General features: G+C 37.4%; 1 protein-coding gene across 2 annotated transcripts in view; it reads left to right on the top strand.

Moving 5' to 3' along the window:
• LOC135222909 (uncharacterized) overlaps positions 1-13,485 on the top strand; it is a 318,817-nt gene extending 305,332 nt beyond the window's left edge. Inside the window, exon 3 of one of the 2 annotated variants that reach the window (XR_010316382.1) lies at positions 13,295-13,436. Coding sequence is in view for 1 of the 2 variants with exons in the window: in XM_064261302.1 (XP_064117372.1) it covers positions 13,295-13,445 (151 nt within the window). In the remaining variant the exon portion in view is untranslated. Of the gene's footprint in view, positions 1-13,294 lie in introns of both variants that reach the window. The other variant, XM_064261302.1, reaches the window with a different exon arrangement.
• The last annotated feature ends 2,211 nt before the right edge of the window (positions 13,486-15,696 follow it).

Raw genomic sequence — 15,696 nt, 5'->3', positions numbered from 1 at the left:
ACTGAAGCTGTGGAGGATGTGAGGAGGTTTAATTTAAGAAAGGCCATAAGATGGTGATAACAGTAATGACGATGGCACGGGCCAGAGGGCGCTCGCTCTTCTACTCCTTGACCTGGTCTCTCTAATGGGTTCACTCTAAACGGTAATGGGAAAGACCATTCGCTGGAAACTGACTCTACAAGTTATGGAGGGAATGTGATATGTATCCTTTCTCTCTCCGATGTCTTTAAAAGATCGTGTATAGCTATTTGCCTCATAAACTGTTAGCTATTGTGATATTTGCTTCCTAAGCCTTATAGTGATGTTGGTCATTTTATGGTTTGAACTTTTCCACTTTCATGTAGTACCTAAAACAGTAAACTTGATTTAACCTGCAGGATTTCGCCCTCTGAATGCTGTCGTAGTATTTAGACGACACCAACGTTACTCCTTGCAGTAGGATTTTAGTGGCCAGAACACATGCAGAGCAACACCAGATTGCAGTTAAGGTCTCTTGTTTGTGAAGTGCGTAGCAAAACACTTGATTTGTCTCTGAGCATTTTCATGTACCCCGCTGGTGAGGGATAATGGCCGGCAATTAGAGTTGAGTGGGGAGTATTTGTACCTGTTTTTGGGAATGTCATGCAAGATAGAGGTGTGATTACGTTTCAATTGCAAGGGGCCGTCCCAAAATGAGGGGCAGCAGCTGCTGGTAGATGTTGCGAAATGTGCGTTGGTATGTAAATTCTATTTATCACACAAACACTTACGTATATACATACGTACATACATACATAAACATAAATATGTTGTACTTAGACATATTTATATAAATATATATATATATATATATATATATATATATATATATATATATATTATATATATATATATATACATACATATGTATGTTTATGTGATAAATAGAATTTGCATACCAACGCACATATCACAACATCAACAAGCAAGAGTGTATTATATATATATATATATATATATATATATATATATATATATATATATATATATATATATATATATATATATCAATATTATGCCTTCTGAGGTCTACATGACATAAAATTCAATTTTTTTAAGTATTCAGGCCTTCATTATTTCAAATTAGGAAACGCTGCATCTGTTTTGTCTTAAGTGAATTTGCATGAGTTTAGCCTGTTAGGCGCTCCTTTGTTGTTCTTCCCTCTTTTGCATCTCCCTTGGGTTAACAAGGTCGACATCGGCAATCGTCATTACGAGTGGTGTTTCTGGAGAGACGTCAGCAGCATCCAACAGCGTCCTCGTGACTCCAGTGCCAGTAAAATAAGTGTTTTTGGAAGGCCTCGTTGCCCTGCCATTATCTCGGGCTTTGCCCGAGGGACCACACCTGCGGCTACCGTAGTCGGGTCGTGACACGCTGCCGGCTGTGACCACTAATGAAAAGACGCTCTGTTCCCTCTGGGGATCTGCAAGGAAGCTGCTGAAGAAGGGAGCTGCTTGGGTGTTGGTCCGATTGATGTTGAAAAAAGAAAAAAAAAGCAGAAACAACGTGAAAACGTCCGTCATTGATGTTCTGCATTTTCATTCCTTTTTGTGCGTTTTATTATAATTTCCTCTATTTTACCAAAGGAGAGAGAGAGAGAGAGAGAGAGAGAGAGAGAGAGAGAGAGAGAGAGAGAGAGAGAGAGAGAGAGAGAACATATAATGGATTCTTCTTATTGGGTTTTTTTTCCAGGAGCCCAAGAACGTTTTATTCTAAAATTCATACATTTTTATTTTTCATCTATTCATTGCCTTTTCTTTTGTAGTAACACTTGATTTTTGTTGTTAACAATGAAAAGTATCGATTGCTATATTTGTCAGAATTCTTTTTTATTTATGTGTGTGTGTATGAGTAAGTGTTTATGTAGGAGTTAGCCAATTTTCAATAGCAATGTGTGGGTTTTCTTTCATATGGCCTCTGAGGAATAATAGGCTACACTTTCCATCGCAGAATCATCTTTGCAATTCGCCTCTTACAAACCTTGAACTATAATGTTGTACCAATTGAACGTATGAATGGAGTCTCTCTCTCTCTCTCTCTCTCTCTCTCTCTCTCTCTCTCTCTCTCAAATATAAGTTTTGATGGACACGTTTAAGATTTTTATGTTTTTACTTTTTATGGCATTTTATTCAGCTGATACAGTATAATATGTAGCAACTTGGAAGACTTTTTTAGGGTTATTATTTTTTTTTTTTTTACGATGTCGTAATCATCTGTCAGTACTGAACTTTGATTGTCGTCACTGAAAAGCCTGAAACGTTAGGGTCAGGATCGTGTAGGTCCTAGGTGGAGTAAGACGTGCCCACTCCCTAAAAGGGGAACCACGGCAGGGCCTGAGGAAGTCCCTTTCCTCCCTCCTGGGGCGCTGGAGAAGCGTGATGGAGGTTTCTTTTTCATGCTTTTCGACCGGATGCTCGCCATCACACCCTGTCTTAGGGGCCTGACCACATCGAGTCGAAGTAACCTCTCAGGACCGTCATGGGATGGGGGAGATTGGGGAGGGAGGGAGGGGAAAAGGGGGGGATGTTGGCTGTGAGGGGGGAATGGGTTGCTGCTGGAAGTTCAAAGTTTCTGGATGGTCTTCCGACTCTCATTTCTGGCCGCACCATTAGAAGAGTCTTAGACTTTTACGGCAATTTCCTGCCTTCAAGAGGCTTGCCACTGCGGCTAATAGTATTGCCCGAAGACACTCGGAGGACGCCGGATGTCCTACATTTCACGCTTCGGTTGGTCTCGAAACTAGTTAAAAAAGAAAAAAAATGAAAAAAATTTTTCAAAGTAGGTCATGTTTGAAGACGATATCTTGTGATTGAAGAAATTTGGTAAATATTTAATTCGTTATAGCCTTGCTTTGAATAGTACAGTTAGTCGATTGAAAGAAGTGAGATAGTAGACAGGTAAATTAGAAAAAGATCGTTTTGTGTATGAATGGTCTTTATAAGTTTCTAAAAAAAAAAATAAATAAAAAGTAAAAACTACTGAGTACGAAATATAAGAAAACTAATAAAGGGTATTTTTTTTAAATATTTAAACTAAGAAATGTGAGATCCACTCTAATGTATTTAGACTTTGTCATATGTACCACTATATGTAGCATTTTACTATGGATTAACATGTATGGCCTTTTTTGCTGTTGAAGTCACTTGCTGCCTTTGTGCGTGTGTGTGTGCAAAATCAGTTGGGCGCGTGCGTGAGTCATAACGAGAAGGAAAGTCCCTCGCTATAAAAAGTGCATCTGGTGAGGCGTTCAGACCGCCGAAGGGCGTGGTGATTGCTGCGTTGATGATGAGTTAACGTTGAAGGTTGAGGACAGCCCGGCTCACTTTTTTTTTTTTTCTTTTTTTTTTTTTCTCCGGCGGGTCAGCTGGTCAAGGTTGTGTTGGTGGCGAAGGCAGTGCTCGATAAGGCGCGCTTAAGTTTGCTTTCAGAAAGACAACCTCGACTTTTAGTATTTCACTAGAAGCGCTTTTGATTGAACAAGTATATAGGGGGGGCTTGTTGTCATTTCTGCGTAATTAGGTTATTCTGGCAGTTTTTGTTACGTTTTAAAACAAAGCTTTATTGATTTGTTACTTTGTACCAATCCTCTGTGGTTAGCTACGTTTTACTCGAAAGTATGTTGTATATTTTGACTTTTTTTCCCCTAAGCGCCAGTTGAGGCAAAAGCGTGAATCCTTATTTATTGGTTAATTATAGATTCCTCTTTTAATCTGTATCTTACTATATATTTGTGGTTTTCCTTGAAGTTTGTGTATTAAGTTCATGGTCGTTTATTGGCGTGATCCACTAGTACTTGTGCAAACGATGAATATTCCTATTATATAATTATAATGTAAGGTTTATTTTATGTTTTTCCCTTATGCAACAAAATCTAAGGACCATGAACTCCGTTCTTAATACTACAAAATCTTGAAAAAAAAGGAAGTGCAGAACGGCAGAATGTCTTTGTACGTTTTAAGTACGATGCAGTTGCATAGTTATTTAAGTAGTGCCGTCATTTTTTGACGCGAAAAGTACGTGAAGGTCCACAGACTTATAATTAACGACCTTTCCCTTGAGGGTCTTGGCATGTGCAGGTAGCTAATGTGTTGGGTTTTCGACATTAACCCAAGGCTTTGCGAAAATAGTATTCATGGTTCTACGATTGTAAGCGCTTGTATTCTGGCCAACAAGAAAACGAGTCCCTTGGGCGGTTGTCTGGTGGCAAAAGAGCACGATTTCCTCCCAGGACGACAAGGTGCGACAGTGCTGTTCCCGTTCATCTCGAATGGCGTTTTGGTTACGAAAGAAATATTGTAGGAATACCGAGGACGTGGTGTTTTTATGTATGTTAACTATTGTATTACTATTTTCGTGGCTAGTTTACAGTTATTCAGATATAGTAGTATTGACCACTTTAGTGTTATGGCAAGTCATTTGAACATGTATTTTTTCACTTGTAAGCCATTAGGATTTGGGTCACGTAAATAGCTTAGAGGCAGTGGATGAATTATATTGTTGGGTTTTAGGTAGTTTAACATAAATAATGCAACTTTTGCGTTTAGTATGACAGAGATGACCGTATTTATTCCTTTATCAAAATCCTGTTAAAATATAGATTTTTTAATTTGGGAACTTATTTCCAGACGTTTCAAATGTTTTAATGAAATAAATGTACTTCATAATTTTTTGTGCGGATAGATCTATCTCAGAGAGATTCAACTTTTCAGTTCCTAATTTACTCTTCTGTAACTTGAATAACGAAGTCCTGTTTGCGGCGTCCATTTTTGTTTATGGAAGTCAATCTTAAAAGTAACTTAATTCTTACTATCCCAGTCGGGGACTATTACATGTCTCGGTTTGTTGAAATTTTCTCACAGTTTTTTCTTCCAGAAGAGTGAAATGTTGATAAAACGTGTTCCAATTACAATGGACAAAGATAGAATTACAATAGAAATTCTCTTACACCCATTGAATCTTTGCAGTCTAACGAAATTTTTAGCAACCAGTGAAATCTTATCTAAAATAAAAAATGCACCGAAGTTTCTTTGGCGCAATCGAGTTTTCTGTACAGCGTATAATGGTGCATGACTTTCAGCCACGGCCCATGAAAGTCAGGTAGGGTCCGGTTGTGGCCTGTGTTGTTTGTACCTATAGCGGTGCCAGAAGTACGATTATGGCTAACATTGACGTTAACGAACATAAAAACTACTGAGGCTAGAGGGCTGCAATTTAGTATGCTTGATGATTGGAGGGTGGATGATCAACATACCGATTTGCAGCCCTCTAGCATCAGTAGCTTTTAAGATCTGAGGGCGGACAGAAAAAGTGCAGACAGACAGAAGTTCGGACGGACGGACAGACAAAGCAACCTCAATAGTTTTCATTTACAGAAAACTAAAATTGATTGTTCAAGGTAAACACGTATATCATGGTCGGCAAGAAGAAAGTTGCCTTTAGCTACCATTCCATGCCAGGTGTCATTAATCTTCTCGGGTATCTCTTTGTCGGTTTTCCCAGATAAAGTTTCGCTGTTTTGTAAACTCGGAGTTTTGATGTTTGCGGTACCCGGATGATGTCAACATTGTTTGTTGGTTTCCGCGTATTGACTCTCTCTCTCTCTCTCTCTCTCTTTTGAATTATGACTAGAATATTTTCCATTTGCTTTAATGGCATTAATCATGCTTCATATCTTGTCCTTGAAGTCGACTGCTCGTCTTTTTTTAATTTAGGTTTGAATGGACAATAGTCCAAAAACTCAAGTAATCAGTTATTTCATAAATTGTCAGCAAGGTTAGTGTAATTCTGACTTTCAGTTTTGTTAAGTATCTGTAAATTAAACTTTACGTATCTCGCATATTCCGGTTTTCTATGCAAAAGTTATCTGTCATGTCGGCCTTCATTTGAAATCAAGTACATTTTATAATAAAAAGACGGAGATGGTTATGGCTACTCACTCATGCTTGGTTTCTTCTGTTGAATGATGCGTATTATCATTTTAACAGAGGCATGTCAAATGGTTTAAGAAGCCGATTAAGGCGAGAATTCAAAATTTTTAAGTCGATGGTATGAAATATTGTGTAAATCGGTTGTCACAGGGATCTTCGTCTGGCACATTGTCACTTTTTTTTTTTTTTTTTTTTTTTTTTTTTTTTTGGTTTTTTTTTTTTCGTAAACCTCTGTTGTTGTTTGAGTGTTTTGGAGTTTAGCATGACTTTACTTTTACATACCAGATTTTGGAAAGGGTATTTTTTTTTTTTATTATTTAGTATAGGGCACTCTGACTGCAAGAACCATAAACGAAGTGCAATTTGCAATTGAAGGCCATTGTACAACAACCTCCATGTTGGACACTTCAAGAACTTCCCCGAGTAAGTACACCCTTCAACATCAACAATTCACACGACTCGGCACCTACCGCACAAAGAAGATGAGACAACGTGAACGGACAACCGCCCCCCCCCCCCCCCCCCCCCCCCCCTTCCCCCCCCCCCCCCTTCCCCCCGCGTCTTCCCGTACCCACACTTCCTAATTGTTATGTTGAGTTTGAAGATGAGAGAGGGGTTGGCAATGTTATATTGTTTTAAGGTAGTGGACCGAATCACGACTTCGAGGCAAGTGTTACATGAACGTCTTCTTTTTGTGTGATATTGACTCAGGTGTGTTTCTGTCTTCAGCACGTCGGCGTGGAAGAAGTGTTCGAGTAATTAGATCTGGGATATGATGAGGTGAACTCGTACAGCCTCACATATTTTTTAGTGAGGAGGCGTAGAGTTGCGGTATTATTATTATTATTATTATTATTATTATTATTATTATTATTATTATTATTATTACAAGACTTAGCCATTTCACCCAGAGGAGTGACAGCGTAAGCTACCAGATTTTCGCAAGCTGTGAGATTGCACGCCTCTACAGTCACCGAGACCTCTATGCAAAATCTATTGTTCTAACTCTGCAGTAATTAGATTATAAAGCAAATGCTAACTAAACTAGGTTATCCTTAGCTGTGTATTATGGTAATGGTTTAATTAAGATCAGTTAGTTTCGTTGGTTATCTGGATACACTTTTCTCGGGTTTTAGAGAACCTTGGAGAAACTGTCGGTTGTATGAAGATGTTCGCTATGATTTTTATTGTTCAATTATATTATACACGGTTACGTTTTTCTTTTATAAATTCATCAAACCTTTTGACTTGACGTAACCCTAGCGCGCTCATCTGTGTGTGTGTGTGTGTGTGTGTGTGTGTGTGTGTGTGATGAACAGTCGTCAGTATATCTGAATAAAAACTTAAGAATGCTTCTTCATGCTCTTGCTTATATATATAAAAAAAACGAAAATATGATATACGCTGATAATGTCCTGAGTCCTGTTCTCCGACATGAGAGACTACACTTAAAGTTTGTTTTAAATACACATTTTTGTATCGAAACTAAAAATTGAGCTGTTTTTTCTATTCACCCGACCACAGGGAGGCCCTTTACATCTATTGCGTATTCAGACATCAGTCTCTCTCTCTCTCTCTCTCTCTCTCTCTCTCTCTCTCTCTCTCTCTCTCTCTCTCAAAATCAGTATCACCAAGACCTGCATCAATAAACTCTTCAGTTCTACCACCTAATTTGAATTTTTATCGATTTTGAAGACTGTAATTCGTTAATGGTGCTGAGGGTGTGTGTGAGTGTGTGTGTGTGTGTGTGTGTGGAGAACGGGGTTGGGGCGGGGGGAGGCAACGGGAGGTGCTTTGTGAGTGACCCACCTCAGCCGCCATACAAAACTTATTTTATGTCTGTTGGGTATCTGCGACCTGAACCGGCGTCTTTAATGGGTCTTAAAAAGGCTATATTCGCTGGCTACTGGTTTATTGTCGGCGTAAACATTGTTTATTTTAGGATGGTTTATTTCCTCGTATTTATGACCTATTGTCCTGGAATAATTTAATATTGTAAAGTTTGATCAGAATTTTTTTTTCTTATAATGCGCTGTTTAAGTGTTCTCGTAGTCTTCTATTATGTTTAGAGGAACACCAAGAAGAAAGTGAATATATTTATATGTATGTATGTATGTGTATTTGTGTGAGTATGCATTAACTATATATTATATCAATAACAAAAGTAAGTTGGCAGAGATGGAGAGAGTTTTAGATGGAGTTACAGACAGTGAAAAAGCACGGCTTATGTCAAGGAGATTTCGACTGTCATTAGATAGCTATCTTGTCTGAGAATTTATGACGCCGATGCCTAAAGGTTTTCTCATATGAAAACGGTTTAATTTTTAGATGTTTTTTTTTCCTTATGCACTGAAATTATTGTGTATGGTAATGCAGATAATGTTTTGTGAAAATGAGTGTCGATATTATCTTAGATTTTCCTAAGGTATTACTTTTGAGAAAAAGTTTTCCTAAGGTATTACTTTTGAGCCAAAAGAGCAATATTTAAGTTTCCTATTTCTTCTACCGCCTCGTAATTTCGCATATGTAAGCAATAGGAGAAATATTTAAACTTTCTCTCTTTAACCGTTTCATAATCTTGCAAGTTTTTAAAGAAACGCCACGACCGTAGAAAAATATGTTTAAGCGAATATAAGTTAACCGACTCAAACTTGAACTTCCCTATAATTCATTGTGGGTGAAGTCATACAATTTCGCTTATCCTGTAGTGAAAATTCAAATTACGAAAGGGAGAAATTCCTAACATCTGCTGCAGTCGCACAACAAATAGTAAATCTCGCCCTTTCCCAGGGAAAGAAGAAAAGACATTTAATCATGTTGGCAGGTGTGTATACAAGTGACGCTGCGGCAGGTTATGTGAATAACTATGGCCGTCTTTCGAATCTGGCGCCTGTGTCCATCCGATTACGATCGGTAATTTATCTCTCTCTCTCTCTCTCTCTCTCTCTCTCTCTCTCTCTCTCTCTCTCAGTATAGTTGTGTTTATATTAACTATGACTAAATATAGCGTAGTTTTTCACATGTATGCACATATAAATAGATATGTAAATAAACATTTCTATTTCCTCTCTCTCTCTCTCTCTCTCTCTCTCTCTCTCTCTCTCTCTCTCTCTCTCTCTCATCCTTACCGCCTGTCATTCCCTCTGGTGTGTGAATCATATATCCAGACTTATTACAGCGGCCGTGAAGGCTGCCTTCAGGGATTAGCGTTAGGCAAAGAATGGGAAGGATACTCTTCCATCTCAGCCAGTCTTGCTACAGGGCGAATGGCTGAATGCTACCTTGGGCCTATTTTATGTAGCTCGCCCCGGGGTGAGTGTTGTCTAATGAAAACTTTGTCTGGATACCCAAGGAATAAGAGGGAAATGGCTCCACTTGTGTAACTGATGCCTTAGTATTCAGTTCCTGTCTATGAAGCTTTCGTATTCTAGCAAGCGTTTATTCATTCTACTAACTCAGGAGGCTTCGAATAACATGAAAACGAATTATTGGAATGTTTGGAATTAAAATTGATAGCTGCACCTTGGTTTAGATAATGTTTCGAATTCTTGGTTGGACAGATGCACCTGTCGGTTTTAATTCACTTGAGTGTAAGTTATTCCAATGGTTTTGGTAACTGGATATGGTGTTACTTGGAGATTGATAATTATGTATATGTATGCATGTATGTGATGTATATATATATATATATATATATAGATATATATATATATATATATATATATATATAGATGATAGATATATATATATATATATAGATATATATATGTATATATATATATATAGATATAGATAGATAGTATATATATATAGATATATATATATATATATATATATATATAGATAGTATATATATATATATATATATATAATATATATATGTATATATATATTATTGTATATATATATATATATATATAATATATATATATATATATATATATATATATATATAAGCAGGTCGTAATATATAAAACCTCCAAGGGATGTCCATGATACAACGAGGTGGGTGTTTAGCAGCTCTTTTTACCTGTTTTTTCATTTTTATTTGCTTTTATGTAATTTTAGGACATATATATGTACCTGTTTACACTTTTATAGCTTGTTATTTATAATGTGTCTATACAGCTGTGAGCAGATAATCATGTGGCGAAACGTTTCTTAGAATATGATGTTTTACGTTGTATCTGGACATCCCTGGAGGTTTTAATATATATATTATATATATATATATATATATATATATATATATATTATATATATCTATATATATATATATATCATATATATATATTATCATATACTATATATATATATATATATATATATATATATATATATATATATATATATTATATATATATATATATATATATATATGTGTGTGTGTGTGTGTGTGTGTGTGTGTGTGTGTGTGTGTACCTTTTCACCTGAGGTATATCAGATACTTGATTTTACTGCTTTCCATGTGATTTGTTTATCGTTAGCATTTATTTACATAACTTTTCTTTTAAAAGTGCACGTTGAAATATGAGCTTCATAATTTCCATCGTTAGGAACCCAGAAGTGGTTTTTTTTCCCTTATTCGTTTTCGGGGTACATGTTGAGGGGAAGGATGGAATGTAATTGACATAAACCCATGATTTTTAGTGGCTGTCCCGTTGTAACTTTTGGGTAGGTGGTTTGGTCGTATCAACTTGATTATGCACTGGAAAATTATTCTTGATCCTTTAATTCAACCGCAATCAGGAGTATTAGACTTGTCATTACGTTCCCATTGTCCGTCCCCGTCTTAACGTCTGGTTAATTGGCAAACTGACTGTGTTCCCTATTATTCTATTTTGAAAACTGTGAAATGCAGGCGAATGACACATGAGAAAGAAGTGAGGGTGTCTCTCCCCCTTTCGCTCCCTTTCCCCGTCTTTCATTTGAATTGCATTTTTTCGTTGCGAGAAGTTCCGCTTTAAATGTTTGGTGAACTGACTAGTACCTTCACACGAGGAAATTTGTGCTAATGATAGTCATGACAGTTGTCTGATAGTTATATATCCTTTCTTTTTTTCACCCTCTCTCTCCCACTTTTTCAGAGCATTGAAGAAGAAGAAATTCACGTAGAATTTCGACAGTTGCATCCTGCTTTTGCTTTGTTATTTGGGGCTAATTTTTGCGTGAGAACAGTCTTGATATCAGGCTGCCGCCATCACGGGATATTACGAACCCGCAGGATGGGTTGCTGAAGGAGCTGAGGTTACGAATAGGAGAGGAAGGGTGTAGGACGCAAAAGGGGTTACAGAAGTAATGGGTGTCACTCCCCCTTTAACTAATGGGCTGCAGAGGGGTCAACCTTCTCAAACCGCCGGCAGTAATAGTCGTTGTCCTGTAACCCGTGAGGTCACGACCCCGGGTCGCATCTTGCCTTTTCGTTCTTTCGTCCTTCAAGTAGCGGCGAATACTAAAAAGTTAGAATTCTTTAAATTTTGTCGAATATAAAAAAGTGAAGCGGGCAAATCTTTAAATTTTGTCAAATTGGTTCTTTACTGGATGAAATTACAGCCAGGATGTGACCAGGGATATGAATGTGTTTGTGTTGAGTATTGAAGGGGGGAGGGGGGACATCGCGTGGGTCGCGTGAGAGCTCGGTTATTTAGTATTGGGGAAAATGACTTTAATATTTATTTTATGTTCGTAATGGCAGCCTCTTAATATCTATCATTATTCCACGGTACTGAAAATATAGGTTTTTAATAAAAGTGCATTTCACTTGCTCAGCTGTGCTTTTCTTTCTTTTTTTTTTTTTTTTTTTTTTTTTTCTCAAAAAAATCAGTTACTTTTTTTTTTTTTAAATTGCCCCGTACATTGTCATTTAGGAAGGGGGAAGGCGAGTCCAAATTGAATAAATACGATATCAAGTCCAATATTGCAGTGAATTATTAAAGTCTGTTCTTTCCTAATGATGGTGTAGTAAGCATTGAGTTGTCTACTGTACTTGAAAAATATCAGTTTTTGCTGGAAAAGTTCTCCAGCTTCCATTATTACTGGAAGTTCTCGGATGAAATCAGTTTTGGTTAACAGATTTGTTATAGCAAATAGTTTTTCATGTTTAACATCATAGAGACCATATAGTTTACTGATGGAAAATGTCACAATCTTTGTGTGTTGCGTGGAACTTAAATAATTAAATATTAGAAATTTACTGAAATGCAGAACTTTGAGGCTGTTATTTTCTTTGCAGTACAGACGTCATTTACATAATGATGAAAATGTAAATGGCCTAAATGAAGCGACCAAATAACGTGTCACCGATTTTGATTTTAATAACGATATTTTTTCGTTTCATACTTTAATAGTATTTTATTATTTGCATTAGCGTAATTGATTATTTTTTATAACACCCTACATCCAGTTTCAAATTATTCCCATCATATCAGTGTAGAACAAAGCAGTGAATTCGGTGCTTGGTCGCAACATCATTCAGAGAGAGAGAGAGAGAGAGAGAGAGAGAGAGAGAGAGAGAGAGAGAGAGAGAGTTGAGACGAGATCGTAAGATGAGAAGTGTCATCTGTTAAGTTGAATGCATCAATTAATAGGAAATGCGATGGTTGGCATTTAAACCAACCATATTATGGAATCACCCATGAACTATGACTGCTGACTCGTGAATTCGTTATTTCAGCTACAACCGCCTCGCCGGAAATTCTGTTACACTAATTTCGGTCGTTGAACTTGCTCTTCGGTTACCCATCGACACACCGGCCATGTTCTCCCAAATTTCCTGTCTGTTATATTGCTGTTTAGGGTAATGAAGCAATTATCATATTAAAGGGTAGAATTGATCATGCAGTACGTAGTGTTTTGTAACGAGGAAAATACTATATTCGATGCTTTTGCTGATGTCCATGAATGTATGTAATGCTTTGATACTAGTAATGATATCCATGAATGTATACCTTAACTCTCTCTCTCTCTCTCTCTCTCTCTCTCTCTCTCTCTCTCTCTCTCTCTCTCTCTCAGAAAATTATCACAAATATATGCTATTGCTCTTTGTTTCACTTGTGATTTTAAAAAAAGAAATCTTGTGAATTTTAAAGATTGATATCCTATTATATAGTATCATATATATAATGGTATGAATATATATAGTATATATATATATATATTATATATATATATATATATATATTATATATATATATTATATATATATATTATATATATATATATTCTCACTCACAGGTATACGTATATAATTGTGAGTAAGTGGGTAGTGTGTTTTACATGTCATCAATAAATATTTGTATTTTCCAAAAATACGATCTCAACTAATTTCTTAATTTATCTCTGGTTTCAGAAAAGTGTGTCGTAACTGCAAATGCCCTCGGGAGGAGCACTGTGGAGGGGAGATGGCCAACCCAGCGGCCGCCCTAACCGAACTGCCTCACGCCCACAATCAGCCCCACCACCAGCCAGCCTCCGCCCTCCTCGCAGGACACCCCGACTAAAAAGCCCGGCGTGAGCATCGGCGGGGTGTTCGGGGGGCGTCGGGGGTGGGGGACTGATCACCGACCCTCAGAGGACAGCCAGAGTGACGACGACTCGGGGTGTGCTCTCGAGGAGTACACCTGGGTCCCTCCGGGTCTCAAACCAGAAAACAGGTGAGTCTTGATTGCCGGTGGCAACCTTGGTGGGGGGGGTGGGGGGGGGTGGGGGGGGGGCGGATGCTGCAAGTATAAGACCGGATGGGAAAACTTTGCTATTTCTATTTAAAACGGGATTTGCTCTTAGTAAGGTCATGAGTAGAACAACGGTTAATATTCTTCGATTTTCTTTTCTTATTTCTAAATGTCAATAACCTCTGGATTATTTTTTATTTCACTGGATCAAACATATAATTTTTTTTTTTTTGTTTTTTTTTTTTTTTTTTTTTTTGCCGGATGAAATATATCACATTTTGTGTGACAAGCAATGTATTTTAAGACGAACGGCCTTTGATTTTTAAACCCAAAAACCCACATGGAAAATCTCTCTCTCTCTCAAATTATTTTGCCAATTGCAATGTTGTTGTTTTTTCAGTTAAAGTTTGTATCCATGGACTTGACTTCTGAACTGGATCTCTCTCTCTCTCTCTCTCTCTCTCTCTCTCTCTCTCTCTCTCTCTCTCTCTCTACACACACACACACACACACAAACGCATGCACGCTCACACACAAAATGTTGTTGCAAGTAATGATTTATTTATGTAATCAGATTTACTTCAACCAAATTTTGAATTGCGCCTCTTGCGTAAAGAAATGATTTGTTCTTAACTTAACCAACATCCGCCTGTTGTTTTAGTTTGTAGCTATAACTTGCTTTTATATTCATTTGCGGTTTTAGAGATCCTATCTTTTTTCTCGATATTCTTGTCAAGATATTGTTTGACTCCCCAGCAATTAAGCTGATCGTAGAGAGACGCTGCTGTGAAGGAAATTATCGCTACAATTTCTAAGCTAGCGCTGGATATTGTGTCTAGTTATGATGTGAACAATGCGTAAGTTTTTGCTTGTAGTTTAGAATATATATGTATGTATATAAACTGTATCACATGTATATGTATATTTATGAATTTGTAGTGTGTTTTGTGAAGGTTTTACACAGTTATTCTTCCCACACTGCCAAGTCAATTTGATTTTGATTCAGAACTGATTATACCTACCATTAAAGAGAATATGATTTTATACTCCTCTGAAGTCATACTTGTTACGCAAAGCTTTTATTTGAGCAATTCTTTGGTTGTTCCCAGCATGTCTACTTTCACTGAACATTGAGTTTGAAAAGATCCATTTCTCTATCCCCTTGTTACAGAAATGGCGTCCATTCCTTTTAAGCCCGCTGACTATTGAGCCTCGCCTTAATAAAAATTCCCTTCAAACTCCAGGCCCACATATTACGAACTCCTACACCCCTTTGCGAATTCGCAAATCTATGTTCTCGCCTGTCAGTGTATCTTGTATGGCATATTCTATAGAGGTTAGAAGGGCAAATTATCTAAAGTGTACTTAGTTTTTATGATTTTAATTTTATGGCTCTTGCACAAGATACATAATGCTGCGGTAATCGAGTTTGTTATCAACATAATACAGAGAGAGAGAGAGAGAGAGAGAGAGAGAGAGAAATTGACGAAAAGAGGAAGAGGAGACGAAAGGAGGGAAAAAATTTTTTTTTTTTTTTTTTTGTACATTGGTTCCACCACGGCATGTGGGCATTACCTCGTCGAGAGAGAGGAAGAGATAAGACCAGCAAGATCGTAGAGTTTTTATAATTTACATCAGAATGCATTGAAAGTTCCATGTGAAAATTACTACTTTACCAATGTTTTTGAGAGAGAGAGAGAGAGAGAGAGAGAGAGAGAGAGAGAGAGAGAGAGAGAGAGAGAGAGAGAAAATTTCTTCACCGAGATAGTTATCATTCGTAACTTTTTACCAAAAAAAGTCTCATGGTTTGGAGCTTTACTGCCCTGGAGCAGCCACAGCTATGACCTGGGCAGTCGCTGGAAGAAGTGGGTATTCATACTCCTGGAGGCAGGGCGGATAGGGAGGGAGAGATTTTTGAAAGCTTGTGGTATTGGACAGAATTGGGCATCGCCGCCGTCCTCTGAACACCACAGAGAAAACCGGAACGATGCGCTCTCTCTCTCTCTCTCTCTCTCTCTCTCTCTCATGTTTTATTACCCATTCCTTCTGTTCCTGAGATGTGCCACAGCTCATGCTAGCA

Source organism: Macrobrachium nipponense, chromosome 8 (assembly GCF_015104395.2).
Source record: "Macrobrachium nipponense isolate FS-2020 chromosome 8, ASM1510439v2, whole genome shotgun sequence".
NCBI classification, from domain to species: Eukaryota; Metazoa; Arthropoda; class Malacostraca; order Decapoda; family Palaemonidae; genus Macrobrachium; species Macrobrachium nipponense.
This window is presented reverse-complemented; position numbering and strand designations above follow the sequence as displayed.